The sequence below is a fragment of the Dacryopinax primogenitus genome (assembly GCF_000292625.1).
Source record: "Dacryopinax primogenitus strain DJM-731 SS1 chromosome Unknown DACRYscaffold_6, whole genome shotgun sequence".
Lineage (NCBI taxonomy): Eukaryota > Fungi > Basidiomycota > Dacrymycetes > Dacrymycetales > Dacrymycetaceae > Dacryopinax > Dacryopinax primogenitus.
The window spans coordinates 422,354-438,643 of record NW_024467203.1 but is presented as its reverse complement, the minus strand read 5'-3'; the positions used below and the strand labels follow the sequence as shown (position 1 = coordinate 438,643).

General features: G+C 55.2%; 9 protein-coding genes across 9 annotated transcripts; 3 read left to right on the top strand and 6 right to left on the bottom strand.

The window, feature by feature from the left end:
- Positions 1-5: 5 nt before the first annotated feature.
- On the top strand, positions 6-480 carry DACRYDRAFT_106255 (uncharacterized protein; the record flags this gene model as incomplete). The annotated part of the gene is made up of 2 exons (XM_040768235.1): positions 6-402; positions 449-480. The coding sequence occupies 2 exons, from the start codon at positions 6-8 to the stop codon at positions 478-480; spliced, it is 429 nt and encodes a 142-aa protein (XP_040629974.1).
- A 120-nt stretch (positions 481-600) lies between these two features.
- DACRYDRAFT_115341 (uncharacterized protein) lies at positions 601-4,293 on the bottom strand (the record flags this gene model as incomplete). Its single annotated transcript, XM_040769984.1, has 3 exons — positions 601-802; positions 853-2,988; positions 3,047-4,293. The coding sequence occupies 3 exons, from the start codon at positions 4,291-4,293 to the stop codon at positions 655-657; spliced, it is 3,531 nt and encodes a 1,176-aa protein (XP_040629973.1). The 3' UTR covers positions 601-654.
- A 778-nt stretch (positions 4,294-5,071) lies between these two features.
- Positions 5,072-6,632, bottom strand: DACRYDRAFT_106253 (uncharacterized protein; the record flags this gene model as incomplete). The annotated part of the gene is made up of 4 exons (XM_040768234.1): positions 5,072-5,667; positions 5,724-5,943; positions 5,991-6,079; positions 6,125-6,632. 4 exons carry the CDS (start codon positions 6,630-6,632, stop codon positions 5,072-5,074), a joined length of 1,413 nt encoding a protein of 470 aa, XP_040629972.1.
- A 353-nt stretch (positions 6,633-6,985) lies between these two features.
- DACRYDRAFT_106252 (uncharacterized protein) lies at positions 6,986-7,447 on the bottom strand (the record flags this gene model as incomplete). The annotated part of the gene is made up of 2 exons (XM_040768233.1): positions 6,986-7,274; positions 7,323-7,447. 2 exons carry the CDS (start codon positions 7,445-7,447, stop codon positions 6,986-6,988), a joined length of 414 nt encoding a protein of 137 aa, XP_040629971.1.
- Positions 7,448-7,953: 506 nt separating this feature from the next.
- Positions 7,954-8,447, top strand: DACRYDRAFT_115338 (uncharacterized protein; the record flags this gene model as incomplete). Its single annotated transcript, XM_040769983.1, has 2 exons — positions 7,954-8,362; positions 8,416-8,447. Exons 1-2 carry the CDS (start codon positions 7,966-7,968, stop codon positions 8,445-8,447), a joined length of 429 nt encoding a protein of 142 aa, XP_040629970.1. The 5' UTR covers positions 7,954-7,965.
- An 874-nt stretch (positions 8,448-9,321) lies between these two features.
- Positions 9,322-10,673, bottom strand: DACRYDRAFT_21405 (uncharacterized protein; the record flags this gene model as incomplete). Its single annotated transcript, XM_040772380.1, has 6 exons — positions 10,283-10,673; positions 10,158-10,221; positions 10,057-10,103; positions 9,841-10,004; positions 9,667-9,787; positions 9,322-9,616 (listed from the first exon to the last, which is right to left on the bottom strand). Coding segments are annotated over exons 4-6 (494 nt in total), but the record flags the coding sequence as incomplete, so codon positions are not given.
- Positions 10,674-11,058: 385 nt separating this feature from the next.
- Positions 11,059-12,717, bottom strand: DACRYDRAFT_49971 (glutathione synthase; the record flags this gene model as incomplete). Its single annotated transcript, XM_040774953.1, has 3 exons — positions 11,059-11,932; positions 11,990-12,254; positions 12,315-12,717. The coding sequence occupies 3 exons, from the start codon at positions 12,715-12,717 to the stop codon at positions 11,059-11,061; spliced, it is 1,542 nt and encodes a 513-aa protein (XP_040629968.1).
- A 307-nt stretch (positions 12,718-13,024) lies between these two features.
- On the bottom strand, positions 13,025-14,557 carry DACRYDRAFT_115336 (calcium-dependent phosphotriesterase; the record flags this gene model as incomplete). Its single annotated transcript, XM_040769982.1, has 3 exons — positions 13,025-14,089; positions 14,184-14,468; positions 14,516-14,557. 3 exons carry the CDS (start codon positions 14,555-14,557, stop codon positions 13,148-13,150), a joined length of 1,269 nt encoding a protein of 422 aa, XP_040629967.1. The 3' UTR covers positions 13,025-13,147.
- A 501-nt stretch (positions 14,558-15,058) lies between these two features.
- Positions 15,059-16,102, top strand: DACRYDRAFT_77926 (uncharacterized protein; the record flags this gene model as incomplete). Its single annotated transcript, XM_040776298.1, has 4 exons — positions 15,059-15,514; positions 15,570-15,683; positions 15,739-15,830; positions 15,881-16,102. 4 exons carry the CDS (start codon positions 15,059-15,061, stop codon positions 15,906-15,908), a joined length of 690 nt encoding a protein of 229 aa, XP_040629966.1. The 3' UTR covers positions 15,909-16,102.
- Between the last annotated feature and the right edge of the window lie 188 nt (positions 16,103-16,290).

The following is a 16,290-nucleotide window of genomic DNA, read 5'->3' as shown; positions in this document are numbered from 1 at the left end:
ACACGATGTCTGCCGAGCCCACCTTTCTCGTCTACCTCCCCGTGACCGATGTCGCGGCTTCCGTGAAGTGGTACACTACCGCCTTCGGCTTCAAGGTGAACGAAGCGACGTACCACCCGAGCTCGTACGCGCACATCTATCTCGGCGGCCCTTCGGCAAAGGAAAGCCGTGCCCAGCTCATGCTGCGCAAATTCCCCGAGGCGCAGAGGTGGGAGAAAGAGGGGGACAAAGTGCCGGTCTATGATCTTATGTGGGACGTGACAGAGAAGGGGAAGGGGAAGGAGGTGGTGGACGAGTGGCTGGCTAAGGTGAAGCATACTGGGGTCAAGGTGGACCTTCAGGGCACGGGGGCTGAGGATAAAGAATGGGGAACTAGGCAGTTCGAGTTGAAGGATCCCGATGGTGAGACTGTCGTTACCCTTAGCGGAATCGGCTGACAAGCAACCAGGCCACCGGGTCACCTTCTACACTTATCTTTGATCCTGCCTATGTAACGCATCTTGCTTCGTCTCATGAGCTCTTGCTCCATGCCTGATGTGTATTCTCGTTCCATGCCTCGTTTGTCAGTCAACTAAATCAATAAAAGATGTTGCATTCTTGTGATTGCTGTCCTGGAATACACGTGTCTGCAAATCGAACACCGGGAATAGATGATCATGCGTCTGCCGTTGCCGTCCGTGCAGGGGTATCATCAGCGTCGATGACAGCCGGGGTGTTCTCATGCGCCTCGGTAGACGGGGAGCCTGTAGGGACACCCTTAGATCTGCACGCCGGGCAGTTATTCTTCCCCTGCTCGAGCCATCTGATTCTCTGTCAGCTTTGCAGGGGACTCCGCACGGATGAGAGACTGACCTATCCACACACATCTTGTGGAAACAATGTCTGCATCCCAAGATCCTTATCTCCCCTTCTTCTCCTTCCTCATCCTCATAATCTCCTAAGCATATCAGACACCTCTCCGTACAATTATTCGCCACCCTTCCCTCGTCCTCCCACTCCCTAAGCTGGGAGACTCTGATGACCTCCAACCCGCTCTTCTCGATCTCCTCCCTCGTCGCTGTAGGCGGCTTGACCTGGCCAAGCAGCTCCCCAAGCGCCCAGAGATCATCATGATCCAGCTGTCCGGTGAGCAAGTGCGGGTGGGTAATGATCGGGTGGTTGGGAGGATAATGCCCTCCCACAACCCAGATGATATAGCTGCGCGTGCCCTGGTCCTCCCCAGCCGGGAGAGCATCCCGTTCCACAGGGGAAAGAGCCTGAGGGTGATCCCGCCCATTCCGAGGCGTACGGTTCCACAACCTCGACGCTCTCTGCCACATGCCCGGGCTTCCGGGGGCAGAAGAGCCCGAACCGGTGCTCGCGTCGTCCCTGGCGTTCCAGTCAAGCCCGGCCGTCCCAGGCGTGAGGAGGGAAGCAGGCCCATCGACAGGGGAAGCAGGGACGCTCGGAGGGTCAGCGAAGTCGAACAGCGCTGGAGCTGGGTTTCCGGCAGTGACACTCCTGAGTCCGACGAGGATGACGGGGATGACAGTATCTTCCTCCTGTTGTGTCCTACGATCTGGCGTGCGAGGCGGGAGCGTACCAGACAGACCGGGTGCGTTCTCTTCCCGTGCAGGGTCGGTCTCGGCCTCGGCAGCGGTTCGTGCAGGAAAACGATACATCCTCCACCAGTTCAGTCGCTCGCCGTCATTCTCCGTCCCGCCTTGCGTTGTCCCCCCGTTGGAGGAAACGAGCATGCCGGGCCTTGCGGGCTGGGGCGTACGGGGTAGTGTGGGGGTAGGAGCAAGCAGCGCCGAACCAGGAGCCGGAGCCGGAGCCAGAGTCGGAACAGCAGTAGTAGTAGAAGCAGAAGGCTCCCCCTGCCCAGCCGGTCGATCTTCGACGGGCAAAACCGTTTCCCCCTCCGGCTGGGGAACCCTCCTTTCCCCCAGAGCGTCCCTCCTCGATTGACCAACAAGCAAAGCCCTCAGATCGACCTGCAACTCCCACAAGAACCTCTCAAAGCTTCCTTCTTCCGGCGGGTCCGCGCTCCTACTCGCCGTCCACGCTGGCAAAGCAGCCAGAGCACTGGGAAACCGTTCTTCTCCCCTTGACCCATTCCCGGATCCTGGGGTGAGAGAGGGAGGACGGTGCGAGGCCGCGGCTGCAAGGGCGTCCATCAGGATCTCGCGAGCTCGTTGGCCGGGCGCTGCTGGTCTCGGGTGGGGAGGGAAGGGGAAGGGAAGGTCAAGATCCTCCATCTCCGCTAACAGGCGCCTCGTTTCCGCGCTAAGGCCCAGAGCGCGCCCAGCGCCCGGAGCAGAGGGAGAGGGAGAGGGAGAGGGAGAAGGCCGACCCTGCCCTCCAAGCCTGGACAAAAGTGACCGTTCCAGATCGGCGACTCTCCTTTCCGCTTCCTCCAGTCCTCTCCTAGCAGCCTCTCCAGCCCCAGCAGCCGCAAGCAACCGCCTAGTCAGCTCAGCAGCAAGCTCGTCCCTCTGTCTCTGGCGTTCCCTTTCCCTCTCCGCAGAGCCGGAGGAAGGCGCAGACTGGATCGCTTGATGCGCTTCGGCGGCTACGCGTTCTGCGGCTGCGCTCATCTGCTCGGTGATCTGCTGCATTTGGGTGTTGAGCTGGGCAAGTTCTTGCGCGAGGTTCGTATGCTGGGACGAGAGCATAGAGGCTTGTTGTGCGAATCCCGGACTGGGATTGTTGCTGTTCCCGTTGGACCTGGGATAAGGATGGGCGTGGTCGAAGGGCGACGAAAGGAGAGAAGGAGAGACCGGTCCAGGCCCAGTTCGGGAGAGAGCAGAAGACCGCTGCAGCCTCTCACGGAGGGTTTCCAGCATCGTCCGCAGGGCTTGAGTCGACCCTGGGAGAGAAGTCGTGTCCGTACCTGGGCGAGGGAAGAGCGAGCTCTGGGGCGTTGGAGTGAGGGAGGACGCTGCCTGATCTGTAGACAGGGCAGAACCCGAGACGAGCGAAGCGGCCGTCGCCGCCGTAGCAACACTGTTCCACATATCTCATCAGCATACATCTTGCTAGAAAAGGAGGGAAGGGGACGAACCTCAGTAGCGTACTGAGCATATTTGCTTGTTCTTCCAGGCTTGGGCTTGGGCTAGGGCTTCTCCGCCCGTCGAGGTCGTCCGTCGTGGGGAGCCTCGAGCTGTCCCTTGGCCGCTCGCGGTCTAGGAGTAAGTTGGGCCTTCCGTCCATCCCGCTCTCCCAGTCATTCGTTCCAGCAGCGACAGCAACTTCCCCAGCCTGGGACTCGTCAAGTCCAGCAGTAACAGCAGCGGTAGCAGTGGTAGGAACAGTATCCCCACCCGCAGCATCAGCGTTCCGCACCCGCTGCTGATGTTCCCTCACCAACCTCGCCAGTTCCTCGACGGACCCAACACCCGACGGGAGCGGTATCATCCCCAGTCCAGAGGTGCTTCCCCCGTTCCCGTTGGCAGTTGCGTTCGCACTCGCGTTCATATTTGTGTTCCCGTTGGTCCTGGGACGAGCAAGACCGAGACGGATATCGTCCCTCTCCCTCGCTGCTGCCCGGATCCGATCATACCTCTCTCTCTCCAACCTGTCCCTCTCTCTTTCTCTTTCCCTCTCCCGCTCCCGCTCCCTCATCGCATGCCCATGCCCCCTTTGAGCCGACGTCTGTACCAGCCCCTGAACGATCATCGTCGTCCCCGTCGGGATAGGCGGGAGGACCAGCGGGCCCAGAGCGGGGGTTTCAGCAGGGAGGGGGAGAGGAGGTGGGGCGGGCGCAGGGGGTAGGGGAGTGAGTATCGGGGATGGAGGGAGGGTAAGCGAGGGTTGCGGGGGTTGATGAGCGGACGGGGTGGGAGCGGGGATGGAAAGCGTAGAAGTAGGCATAGAGGGAGAGAGAGGGGAATGGATGACCGAGAGAGGCTCTTGCTGAATCGGTTCTTCATGCACTTCTGCCATAGCCAAACTTCGTTCTATCGTTCTCCCCTCTTCCTCATCACCTTCACTCCCCGCACTCCCACTCCCACTCCCGCTAGCAGAAGTAGGCGTCCCGACTCCAGTCCCCATCAGCCCTAGAACGCTCCGAGTCCTTGCCCTCTTCCTCCTGGAACGGAAGACATCGCCTAGCTTACGTTTCCTGCGTGGTTCTTCCTGTGCTTGGACTGGAGAAGTAGGAGTGAGTGGTTGGACTGGTGTGAGAGCAGGGGTGGATGGACGACGGATAGGGAATAACGATGAGTGTCTTCTTCCTGTTGTCGTTGGTGGTAGAAGTGGAGTTGGGTTAGTAGACTGAGGTGGTATTGGATGTGAATGATGTTGACCCATTGTTGAGTTGAAAGTGTAGTGAGTAAAGAGAGAGAGAGGGAGAGATGGTGGATGGTCGTCAAGTGCTGGCTGAGGCGGTGAATGCACTGAAAGGGATTACCTTATCCACAGGGGGCAAAATGCAATGCTTTGTGACTGATCACAGAAGTGTTAGACGCTCACTTGTTATCGATATCCTTCTTATATTGTTAGTTGGATGTGCTGAGTAGAATAGTATTGTAATAGATAGAAGGATAAGAGAGAGGATAATAATACTCTAATAGACTGACAGCTGTATTTATACAACCCACACCATCAAACTCCCCCCATCTTCCACACTCCGGGTTTCCATCACTCCCCCCTTTGCACATTCTAATATTCTGGCGCTTACGGGAGACTGTACTATCATACTGTTGTCCGCCGATACGCCCCCGAACCACCTCGGATTCCCCCTTTCCACCACATTCGGTCAGCTTGATCCTATCCGTTGCGGCCAGAAGAAATACGTGGAACCCGCGGCTGCAGCTGATATAGGCGATCCTACCATATGCACGCTTGCATGCTGTGTATTAGAGTCTCCCTCAGATCGCCCAATCCGGATCTCCCATCCACTGCAGTCCAAACCCGCCCTTACAGCGTCTAAGAAGTAAGGGTGATCTAATTAAAATGTCCAGGCGTCTACCCAATCTACCCAATGATGTCTACGTACAACCTAAACAGTGTCCAATGTCAATACCCACACTTATCATTACCCTCCAGCATGATCGTACACCCGGGCACCCGCCCTCTCCCTAAGCGCCTACCAAATCCTCACAAACCTGCCCAACGACCAGCCCCAAACTGTCAACCCCCCAGGTAACAACACGCCAAACAACAACAAATCCTGAAGGACGCGCTTCGTCTCCCTCTTCAGCTGCATGCTCCTTTCCTTCTTGAGCAACAGCGCGTCGTGTGCCCCATCCAGCGGTGCACTGGTGGGGAATAGGATCGATAGCGGAGAGCGAAGATGGTGGAGTATGAGATGGACGAGGGAGGGGAGGACGTAGCCGAAGTACAGGAGAGAGGAGAGGGTGAAGTCCCACACTAGGGCGCTTGTGCCCCACGCTTCGGGGAAAGAGGTGAGCGCGCTGCCCAGCGCCCAGAGGAGGACGGAGAGCTTTATCCCTGGAGAACGGGGGCGAATCACGCTGCGGGAAACGCGGATCGAGGAGAGGAAGAGGAGGAGAGAGGAGAGGAGGACGGTGGGGAGGGAGGCGGGGGCTGGGTAGGTCGAGGGGAGGAGGACTAGTGGGAGAAGGAGGACGGGGCCGAGGCACGCCGAGAGTGCGGGAATGATCGGTCTTACTGCGGGAAAGGAGGGGGGTGCGAGCATGATAGGTAGGATGAGGAGGGTGGCTGGAGGGCATCAGACGTCAGATATCAGATTGGGTTAGCACAGTGGGACGACGTACCGATCGATTGGAAGAACGTGTTCACCGTGAGCGCTGCCCGCGGCTGATGGAAGATGGTCGAGAAGGTGGGAGTGAGCACCTCTGCCGAGGCAGCTGCTACACCCTCGGATCGCGAACCGAAGAGTGAGACGAGGGAACAGATGAGAAATGCGATGTACGCGGCGATGTGAAGGAGCGGAAGGTATCGCAGTGGTTGCTGGATGCAAACAAAAGGTATCAACTAGGTCATCGTCAGCGACGACTATTGTTTACTGTGGTCGGACATACAAGAAACGAGAATCCAAGTCCCAGCAGAGGGCTGACCGCCGAAGAATCGATATGCGGTGAGATATGTGGTACAAGCAATTGCACGGCAGCTATGGACCGATCAGCGTAGTCCAGAACACAGCAAAGCAGCTCACATCGCAGATAGACAACACAGAGTCCCAGACCAGTCGACAGCATGCCCATCCTGATGAGTCCACTGACGAGCTTCTTCCACTTCTCCCGCCTGATCCCACGTCCACTCCCGCACACCGCTTCAGCCACCCGTTCCTCCACGGTATCCCTCCGCACGTATCTCCCCGCGCCGCGCCATATACTCTGCACACCAGCAGCGATGACAATCGCAAGCAGGAGCAGTCCAGCGCCGAGGAGAATCGGGAATGATTCGAGTGTGTGGGGGAGAAGGAGGGCGCCTAGGGAGAGGCTGGGCGTCAACATCGCCGGTACGCAAAGCCATGCCGGTAGTTGCGGGGGCGGAGCGCGTTCCTTGTGCTCCACTTCCGGTGCTTCGAGGTCTGACGGTGATACGAGATCATATCCGTCTTCCGGGCCGAATGTGAAGGACTCTTCTTGTGGTGATGAGGGCGGGTAGAGGGTGAGTGAGGCTGTAGAAGCGTTCGGTGTGCCTGTCGGGAGGGCGGCCATGATTGCACTTGAACACCAACTCCAGTTTCAACAGTTGTCGACAGAGTGGTCGCTGACAGCAGATAAGTGGTGGTAGAAAGCAGAGTTGTATGGCGGTGGAGGGCGTTCGACGTCGGAGGGAAGAGGACAGATAGGCTGGGGAAAGGGCTGCGCTGCGAGAGAAGCGGAGGGAGTGGCTGTGCACATATTTTGAGCCATCAAAAGCCACCGTCAGTGCTTGCTTCCGATTGGCTAATATCTGTCTAAGGCTGTCAAGTCACCTTACCCCAAAGTGGTCAGACTGACCGACGCAATCGGGCCTTGGGAATATACAATCATTACCCCATTCCTCTTACCACAACGCAGACATCACGTCAGAAAACACGAGTCTGTTCATCCAGCGGACACGCCTCCCGCAACTTGGTCTTGACGAACACGTACTTTCTCGGTGGGGAGATCCCGAATGTCTGCTGGAGCTGAGCAGACGACCACGGATTAGTGAGCTTATACAGCTGTTCAACTTCATACGCGTAATGACCTTCCATCTCACCAGCGTTGAAGGCGGTGTTGCCCAGCCCATCTGTGGTCAGCTCACCTGCCCCCTTGGCACGGGACATAACGGCCACGTAGCGCAGGGTCTTGTCAGGCGAGGAGACGTAAAACCTGACATTCGTCAGTCCTAGCAGAGCAGGAGGCTTGGAAAAAGCTCACCACCAGCGCTTCACCGTTGAGGGCATTACGTACTTCCTAAACTCGTGATCTTTCGTCCGAGCGACGATGTCTGCCATATGCTCCGGTTTGATAGAAATGACGATGTCTGCTTTCGGTGTGGTCATCGCACGAACGCCGAGTGCAGGAAACGCTGGTGCTGGTGCAAAGCTCTAGTACAACTCGAGGACCTTTTCGTCGATCCCCACAAAAGCGCGGAGACAAAGAACACGCGTCCGCAAGGTAACAGGCTTCTCGTTGTATTCCCTGTGCCCTTAGCAGCGAGTCATCCATCTCCTGCCCACCAAAAGAACCAGAGCGTAGGAGATGGGGAGGATTCACCTCTCCGTCCCTGTCCCCATTTCCCATGTCTGGACCAGCCCCCAGCCTATTTTAGGAGCAGAGCATTCCCTCCACTTCGTGCTTACTGTTCCTGCCCCAGACATTGCAGTATCAGACATTAGGCATTTCAGTGTGACTGTTTCAAGCTTTAGACAATGCGCCAAGCCCAGGCAAAAAAAAAGATGTGACTGTTGCGCGCTGCGGGAGGTTCCAGCCGCGTTAGGGGCGAAGAACGTATAAAACGTAGACCATAACGTTGGATTCTGTCCACCACCAGTCGTTCATCACTGCACCAAAACATAGCATGGCCACTCTCGTGAACTATATCGCCTGCAACGACGTCGACGCGACCGTCCAATGGTACTGCGACGTCCTCGGTTTCCAGTCGAACAAATCGCTGCACTTCCCCGGCCAGTTCGCGCACGTCTACCTCGACGGGCCGGACGCTCGTGCTTCTCGTGCTCAGCTGATGCTGCGTCGGTATCCTCACCCCGAGAAGGAGGTCGGGATCGCCCAGGGGACGAAGCCGTCCTCGATGCAGTTCTTCTTTGATATTACCGATGAGGCGAAGGGCAAGGAGGCGGTCGACGAGAAGTATAAGTCGATCTTGCAGAAGAAGGAAAGCGGGCTCGAGGTCACTCTCAAGGATGCGCCCAACGACCAGCCGACCCACAGAGCCTTCACAGTCATCGATCCCAATGGTAGCGCTTCCTCGTGTGATCTGGTTTGTTCGAATCGCTTACACCGCTTACAGGTCACGAAATCTCGTTCTTCGTGTGGACCTGATTTCCGTTTACAGACTCGTTCCTGCTTTGCAATGTGACCATGATGCTTTGTACGGATGATGATTTAAGAATGAATGCGTTACAGTATGTAGTGCGTGAAATTTACAGGTGTTCGTATGGCCTGAATGAGTCGTCCAAGATCGATCGGAAGACGTCCAACACGTTCGATGCAGTTCACGCGAGTCAGTGATGATTCTCTTTGTGCCACTTCATGAAACGACAGTTCTGTCCACTGCAAACGTGTGAGCAGGGGAACAGCACAGATCAGAAGAATACTTACAAGGGACAGTTATCGCCCAGCTGGCATTCATGCCCTTAAAAATGGTTCAGCGTACTGCGTTAGATTTGACACACCGAACGTACCGTATATGCACGTCGCAGGATGTAGGCATTTGTCCTTGAGCCAGAACGGGCAGGGCATCCTCTTAACGAAAGTTCGCAGTTCTTGCATCTGTTCCGGGCTCAATTCTGTAAAACATTCGCTACCTATGCATGAGACTCGAAGACGGGCTAACCATAATCATGACCCCATTCACAGGAGGTATCGCAATGTCGACCAAGGAGATAATAGGCGTGGCAGGGACGAGGTTTTAATTTTGAGACGCTCTGGGATCTGATCAGCCTACGTCCTCCTCACGCTTAGACATGGACCTACCCCTGGTACTCTCTTCTTTCTCCCTCCGATTCCCTTAGCATATCCCTCTTCGCTACTATTACTGCTGGTAGCAGATTCCTCAGGTGCCTTGGAGGACACGTCAGTCGCCGATAACACTCGGTCTACAGGTGTCGAGGACTGAGGCCGTAAGATATTCCTAGCGATTTGTGAAGGGGTAGAGTATAAGACGACGTCGTCATGTGCGGTTTCTTTATCCGGGCTATCCTGCTCATCTTGTGGGGGTGGGGGTGTCGGCTTGGAAGTGGGAATACTGAGCATCCCAGGATGGAAGGGCGGCAATTTGTCGGACATGAACAGTCCCGGAATCTCCACGATACGATTCTGGAACGCTCTGAGCTCCTGCGCAAGCACGTCGTAGCCTTTAAGTATTAGGATCTTGTCAAGCTTGTTTTCTGCTGTTAATGAATGTAGGATTGAGCTGTAACCGTTATCGTGGGAGGCGCCGAGTACTATGAGTTTGCACGCTGATACATCGGCAAATAGGCGCAAATTCGCTGGTAACATACGTCAGATTCAATCCACGCAGATTATGCGCTAATCATACCTCTGACCTTAGCATCGGTCGCCTCCTTTCCACGCCCACAATCAATGATCGCATTAAGTTCGTGGCCCGTTACGAAACCTTCGACGAATTTTTCAAACGTCGGCCAAGTAGTCTTTCCATTCTTGATAGGGGGTAAGCATATATTCGACTGGTTCGGTTTGAGGATACACATACCTTAACCAGTATGCCTCCAAGACCTTGTCTGTTCATGTATACGTTCAAAAGAATTTCGGGATGAGACGATTGAGTCATGTTGAGTGCTTGTCGGACGCGGTCTCGTAGTGACTGAGCAGCCAGTCGACCACCTTCAGCACCTTGAGCCAATAGAGCCGCGGAAAACTGAGAGCGATGAGCAAAGTGGTCTACCCAGAGCTGATCTAAGATTCTCACAATTAAACCATCGCCATCAATAAGTACCACTGCAAACTCGGCTCCTGCTGTAACAACAAAGTCAACTTGGTGCAGCGGCGACACATAACGCTGATGCTCACCCGCACTTTGGAAGCTTGCTTTACGCTTGAGATCCCTTATCTCTATTTCCAATTCACTGCTTTTCTGAACGAAGACTCATATAAGCGTATGTACGGTGAAAGCCATGTAGGAATGGTCAACGCGCCTTTTCCGCTCGCATATAGCTGTCTCGCCACAACGCTAACTCTCGTTGCAGTTGTGCCTCTCTTTCGCCCGCATCCGCAGTTCTGGCCGACAGTCCATCGAATAGATTACTCAGCGATGTCGTCAGATTCGCAAACTCTGCTTTGTAGCGGTCGACGTCTGTTGCATCCCCAAACAATGGAGGGCGACCGCTGGTCGACTCCATGCCGCTCGTTCTTCACGCGTTCAAAGCTCGTCTCACGCGTTTGATCCAAGGTATCGTCGTCCAAACGGTATTCAAACAGCAGATGGTGGTAGTAAGACTAAGCGATTGCATGAGACCTCATTGCAGTAGCGTGCCGATCGCGTCCATATCCAAGAGGGAGATGCCAGGTGGCGAACGCGCTCTGAAGGAAGCGTGGGCTTAGTCTCGAAGTTTACCAGGGAATTTGTTTCTGCTCTCGTTTCACTTAAAGTATTATGCACGGAGCATTGCATGACGACTGGATTAAATACCCACTGGCTGAGCTCTTATTAATCAGGCCGACGGCAGACGATACATTTCACTCGTGCCGTGCTTCTCAAGAACCTGGCTTAGTCAGCGACCGAAGTTATTGTTAGACCACGAGACATCATTCAAAGTCTGCACCTAAAGGGGTCATAGTCTCCCAGTGCACCCCCTCGTCGATGCTTGAATAAAGAACAGATTGGTTACCATTCAAAGGATTTCCCAATTCCTCGTATCAATGTTCACTTGTTTACTTCTTTACTTTAATTTCTAATATCACTCCATACACCTCAGTCAACCAGCACCAAAGAATCTAAGTAGCTAAACCCGACAGCAACCCCACCCTCATTGCTTTCCCTTCCTTTCGTCCTCACCAAATACCCGCACTCCCTGTTAACATCGATCACACACGTTCCTTCACTATCCTTCCTGTACAAGCAGACCCCGTATACCCCAAGTTCAGAAATGACGTCGCCCTCTGTCCCTCCCTGCTCACTTGTACCAGCCTTGATCAGCACACTGCGCGAAGGCGGGGGCTCGATGAGCTCCATGACTACCCAAGCATCACGTTCCGCCACAGGGAGCTTCTCCAAGAACGACGGGATATTAGACCGGTAGACGTTGTTGCCCCCTCCCTCACGCTGGGGCTTGAGCACAAGATGGTCGGCATGGTCGATCGTTTGCTGGAGTGTTGTCGCATCGAGCGGATACATAGGTGCGAACGAAGCTCGGAGGAGGGCAAGATCAGCCTCGGTGAACTTCTCTGCTCCCCGGGAAGAGTCGAGCATGAAACTCTCGAGGACCCCCTCTTCCATCAACGCCTGCTGCACCTTCTTCGCACCAGCGAGCTGTGCACCAACAGTAGGGCACTTGATCGCCTTACTCCGTTCGACTAGGAGTCGTACCTCCCACGCCTTCTCGTCCGGATAATCGTCCGGTGTGTATCCAGCACGCATGTACATGACCGAGATCTCAAGTGGTTCAGAGGCGAGAGGGGAGGAGTAGAGCAACTGCTTGCTTTCCGACAAACTCGCAGATGCGACCAGATCGGAAAAGGTGACACGCTCAACCCGCACGCCGTACTTCTCAAGCAGGTCGTATTCTAGCCACCGTTGGTCGAATGCGTTCCGCTCGTGGGATTGGACAAGGAAGAGCACGGTCGCGCTATCGGAGGGTGAGATGGGTCACCCTTCGCAAACAAGAAACAAGGATGAAACGCACTTAGGAACACCATATGCCTTGTGCGCTTCAGCGATGCCTGCTGCCAGCCCCTGCAGAGCCCCGTTCTCAGGTAAATTACGAGCGTCGAGCAGCGGATGTACACCATAGTATCCCGTCGCGGATTGTAGGTACCGGTGCATCTTGCTCGTCCTTGACGCTAATGCCCCGAGAGAGGAAGAGATGCAGTTGAATTCCACTTGTCGGAGGGTGAAAGCTCCATCAGGCAGGGTATGAACGAGGTAGTCCGATCTCCACAGGCCGAGTTCTATCGGCTAGGCTTGCCAATCCCCGTCAGCAAAGCGCATGCAGCGCAAAGCACCCCAACGCACCTGGGTGATACCCTCCTCCCTAACCTGCCGCCATATCTTGCACAGCTGCAGCTGGAAGTCGTCCACCTTCGCCACCGCGCCCATGGTCTTCTCGAGCCAGGGCACATCAAGTGCGACCCGCGCATAGAGAGCGTTATACAATGGCTGAAGCTTCCTGCCTAGTTCGTACAGTGTGCGCGGGAGAGGAGAGGGGAAGAGCGTGAAAGGGGCATGTATGACGCGGGATGTCGACGGGTGAGGCTCGGAGGGCGGGTTCGCAGGAGGCCGGTAGACAAGCCCATGCGACATCGCCCAGTCCGCTGCGAGGTCTGTGAGCTCCCGTTGATAAGCAAGTGAGAGCAGGGGCGGCCATTCCGGTAGCGCGTGAGGCTTTGAATGTGTCGCCGTCTCTGAGCTCATCGTTCCTGCCTAGAGAGAGGTGAGGGAAGCAGGGTGTGGACGATGACTAGAGATATCAGCAATTGCATGAGTGGGACGGATGTCGTGCTTTGCAAGCAGACCATGCGGGTCCACCAACCCGAAGGCGACATCACCTCAGAAGAGACGACTTTTGGATGTATGTTAGGAGTGAGAGCGATGGTGTGCTCTAAAGTTCAATTAGGTATTTCTTTGGGCGCTTACAGAGTTACCGAATTGGTGGATTAATAATTCCCTTTTCTTCACTCTTCTATTCTCGACACGCAAATAGGCTTCAATAACCCCTCTCAGGCAAGAATAGGGTATCTAATTATGTGCCAAGACTCAAAAACAACCTATCAAACTGTACAAGAATTGCCACAAATATTGACAAGATCGTCAAGACGGTCAAAAGATACGATAATACAATTGATCATGCCGGGCCGCAGGCGAGGATACCCTCCCCATACAAGCCGGAGATCCACACCTTCCCATGTTCTTCATCCGCGATAGCTGTCGTGCTCGCATTCCATGCTTCTTCCTCCGGCCCACCAGCACTCTGGAATACCGTTCTCGTCTCCCCATCCTGGGAGATGGAGACGACCCAGCTGCCCGCCCTTGAGCTCGCGCTCTTGGCGTGCCTGATAATAGCGGGGAAGTTCGGGTGACCCGATGCGTAGAGCGTGCCGGAGGATGAGAAGGAGAGGTTGTCAGGTGAGAACGGGACCGGGGTGGTGGATTTGTGTCGGAGCGGGAGGAGGAGCACGCTACTCGCCAGGGGGAGGTCGTACATATACACTGCGGCCTTGGAGGATGAGGCAACCGCGAGGGTCTGTGTTAGCGGCGAGTATGCTAGGCCGTTCGCGAATGGGAAGTGGGGGACGGCGCTCGTGAATGTTGGCGTCGTGAATGTTCCTGCGGCTTGTGGGGAGGAAGGCTGGAATTGGAGAACGTCGACACTACCTCCTGGGAGAGCGAGAACAGATTCCAGCATAGGAAGCGTGTTCCCTAAAGGAGGAGGGAGGCGGCGTGTGAATGTATGATCCTGTGACATCAGGACTGTGCTCGGGCTGATTGCGACGACCGCGTTCGGGGAGAGAATGCGGCGATGAGTGAGCGTGCGAACGTATTCCAGTTGCGGGGAGCCGCTGGACGGGGACGAGAGCCTGAATACCTCGATAGTGGAGTTGTGCCTCCCATGGTTAACGGCGAAGAGTGTGGTCGGTTCCCCTGGCGCGGAAGGAAGTACGGAGATGCCCAAAGGGTGGAAATCGTGTCCTTCTGGATAGCCTACAAGGGGTAATTGCACCGATTCTTCAGTCGAAGGATCAACAAGCCACACCGAACCTCTCGGGTTAGGATCACGGAGCGGCCCCTGGTCCCACTGTCAGTTCTGATCGGGTGAAATAGCCACATCGCATTGGCGGGCCCGTGCGGGCCCGGAGGTAGTACCGGAGAAATGGACGTACCATCACTGTATTCCACCCCCTGCGGCTGGGGTCGCAGCTCGCGAGCAGGCCGAGCCTGTCACCCGAGAGGGAGTGCCATTCCTCCAGGTCTTCGCAGTAGGCCAGCTGACCAGAAGGCGCGTTAATCCTGTGGCATTGGCCGGTGGTGCTGGTGCTGAGTGGGAGCTGGGAGGTGGACTGGGAGGTGGATGCAGGGAAATGGAAGTAGGAGATGGGAAGGGGATAGATGGGGACGAGGAGGTGATAGCCGTTGTAGAGTCGATAGGAAAGGGCGACGAGGATACTCTGCGCGATGTCAGCCTGAATTTCATAATACCAGGAGGGAGACGTACAAAGATCAGGAGTCGTAATAGGTGGGTTGCAGTGCGTGACATGTTATGTAGTATATAGTGGGCAAGTAAAGACCTCAGGCGTCTTGAGTGAAGCAGACCAAATTTCTAGCAGTTGATTTTTAACAAGTTGTCATGTTTGCAGCAAAGCGTATTAATACGGTCGAAGAGTACGCAGACCTACATTTCCATCCCCAGCAAAACAGCGACCATTTATATCTGCTTGAGGATGGGTGAGCACATACACGGCCACCCCGGCTTCGGCACCCCGGCCTCCGTCATCCAGTATAAATAAGAAAATTTCCATTCCCATAGATGGCCACATACTAAATAAAGGCTTAGCAATTTCAGCTTCTAATTGCACCCGTCTCAGCCTTTCCTGATAAGGAAATTATTGCGTAATCTCCGCGTACGCGTCAGCGGACGACCGAAGAAGTCGACAAACAGCGGCGCACGTCGTTTCCATCGTTGTTCGCCAGCGACGACGACAGCGACGAGCTACATCCATCCGCGATAGCAACATCACAGCCAGAAACGAGTATGGGAATGGAACTCCCCTCCCCGACGTCCCCTGCCCTTGCACGCCAAGCAGAAGCAAGTTCTTCCAGCGGATCCGTGATCGCAGAAGGCGCACGACAACATGCGCTCGTGCTCGTGAAGCAGCAAGAGGCTCTGGAAACGGAGATGGAACTGCATTTCACTACTCTGCGCGCGAATAGGTCCACGATGCACACTCCGCTGCTTACGCCGGACGGGTTTCCCAGGGATGACATCGATGTGTTCGCTGTGCGCACCGCGAGGGTCAGGATTATCGAGTTGAGGAACGATGTCGAGAAGGTGAGGGAGGATATCAAGCGTGCTTTGGAGGGGATGTGGGAACCTGTATTAGCTGCCAGAGCTGCGGCTCCGAAAGAGAGCACGCCGCAGATGAACGGTACTGACGTGCAGGCGCCGTTTGCTAGAGTGGACGCGATCATGCCCCAGAGTCCCGCGAGTGAAGCTGTAAGTCGCACTCTTGACCAATGTATATGCGCTTTGAACTGATCTTGTTGTTTAGGGGCTGCAGAAGGACGATCTGCTGCTCTCTTTTGGCCTTCTATCCACGCTCTCTCATCCCTCTCTGAAACAAGACCTTTCTCCTCTGGCCGGTGCTACTCAACAACATCAAGACGTAAGCATTTCCCCTTTTACTGAGATCGTACGGGTGCTCACAGTGTTTTCAACAGCGAAACATGATAGTAATGATCCTTAGAGGAGCAGAGCGCAAGACTCTCATTTTACAGCCTCGGACAGGCTGGGGCGGGCGAGGGATGCTGGGGTGCGTACTCTTCTTTGGAACACTACGTGATTCCCTGACACCGCCTATAGATGTCACATCGTGCCATACCGCGCGTGATATCGTTCAGTCTCGTGCAAGGATGTTGTATGAATACGTGGTGTTGTACCGATATCAATTCATGCTGAACCCGGCGATGACGACCGCTCGATCGATATGTCTGAGGCGCCATCAGTCGATGAGCGGTGATGATCGCCGCAACATCATACGTCCTGGATACATTGTTTATAGGCTGCAAGAAACAATATCGTTGGCAAATATCTTCGGCGCCCGTGGGATGATATCCTTGGGGCGCCATCAGCGGCGTCGATCACATCGCAATATCATACGTCCTGGATATATTGTTGTCTATACTCAGGAAATAATATCATTTACGAGGAACATGTTTGTCGGCTGTAGGATGATATCCCTGATCATTCGAAATTCATTCCCCGAAGCACCA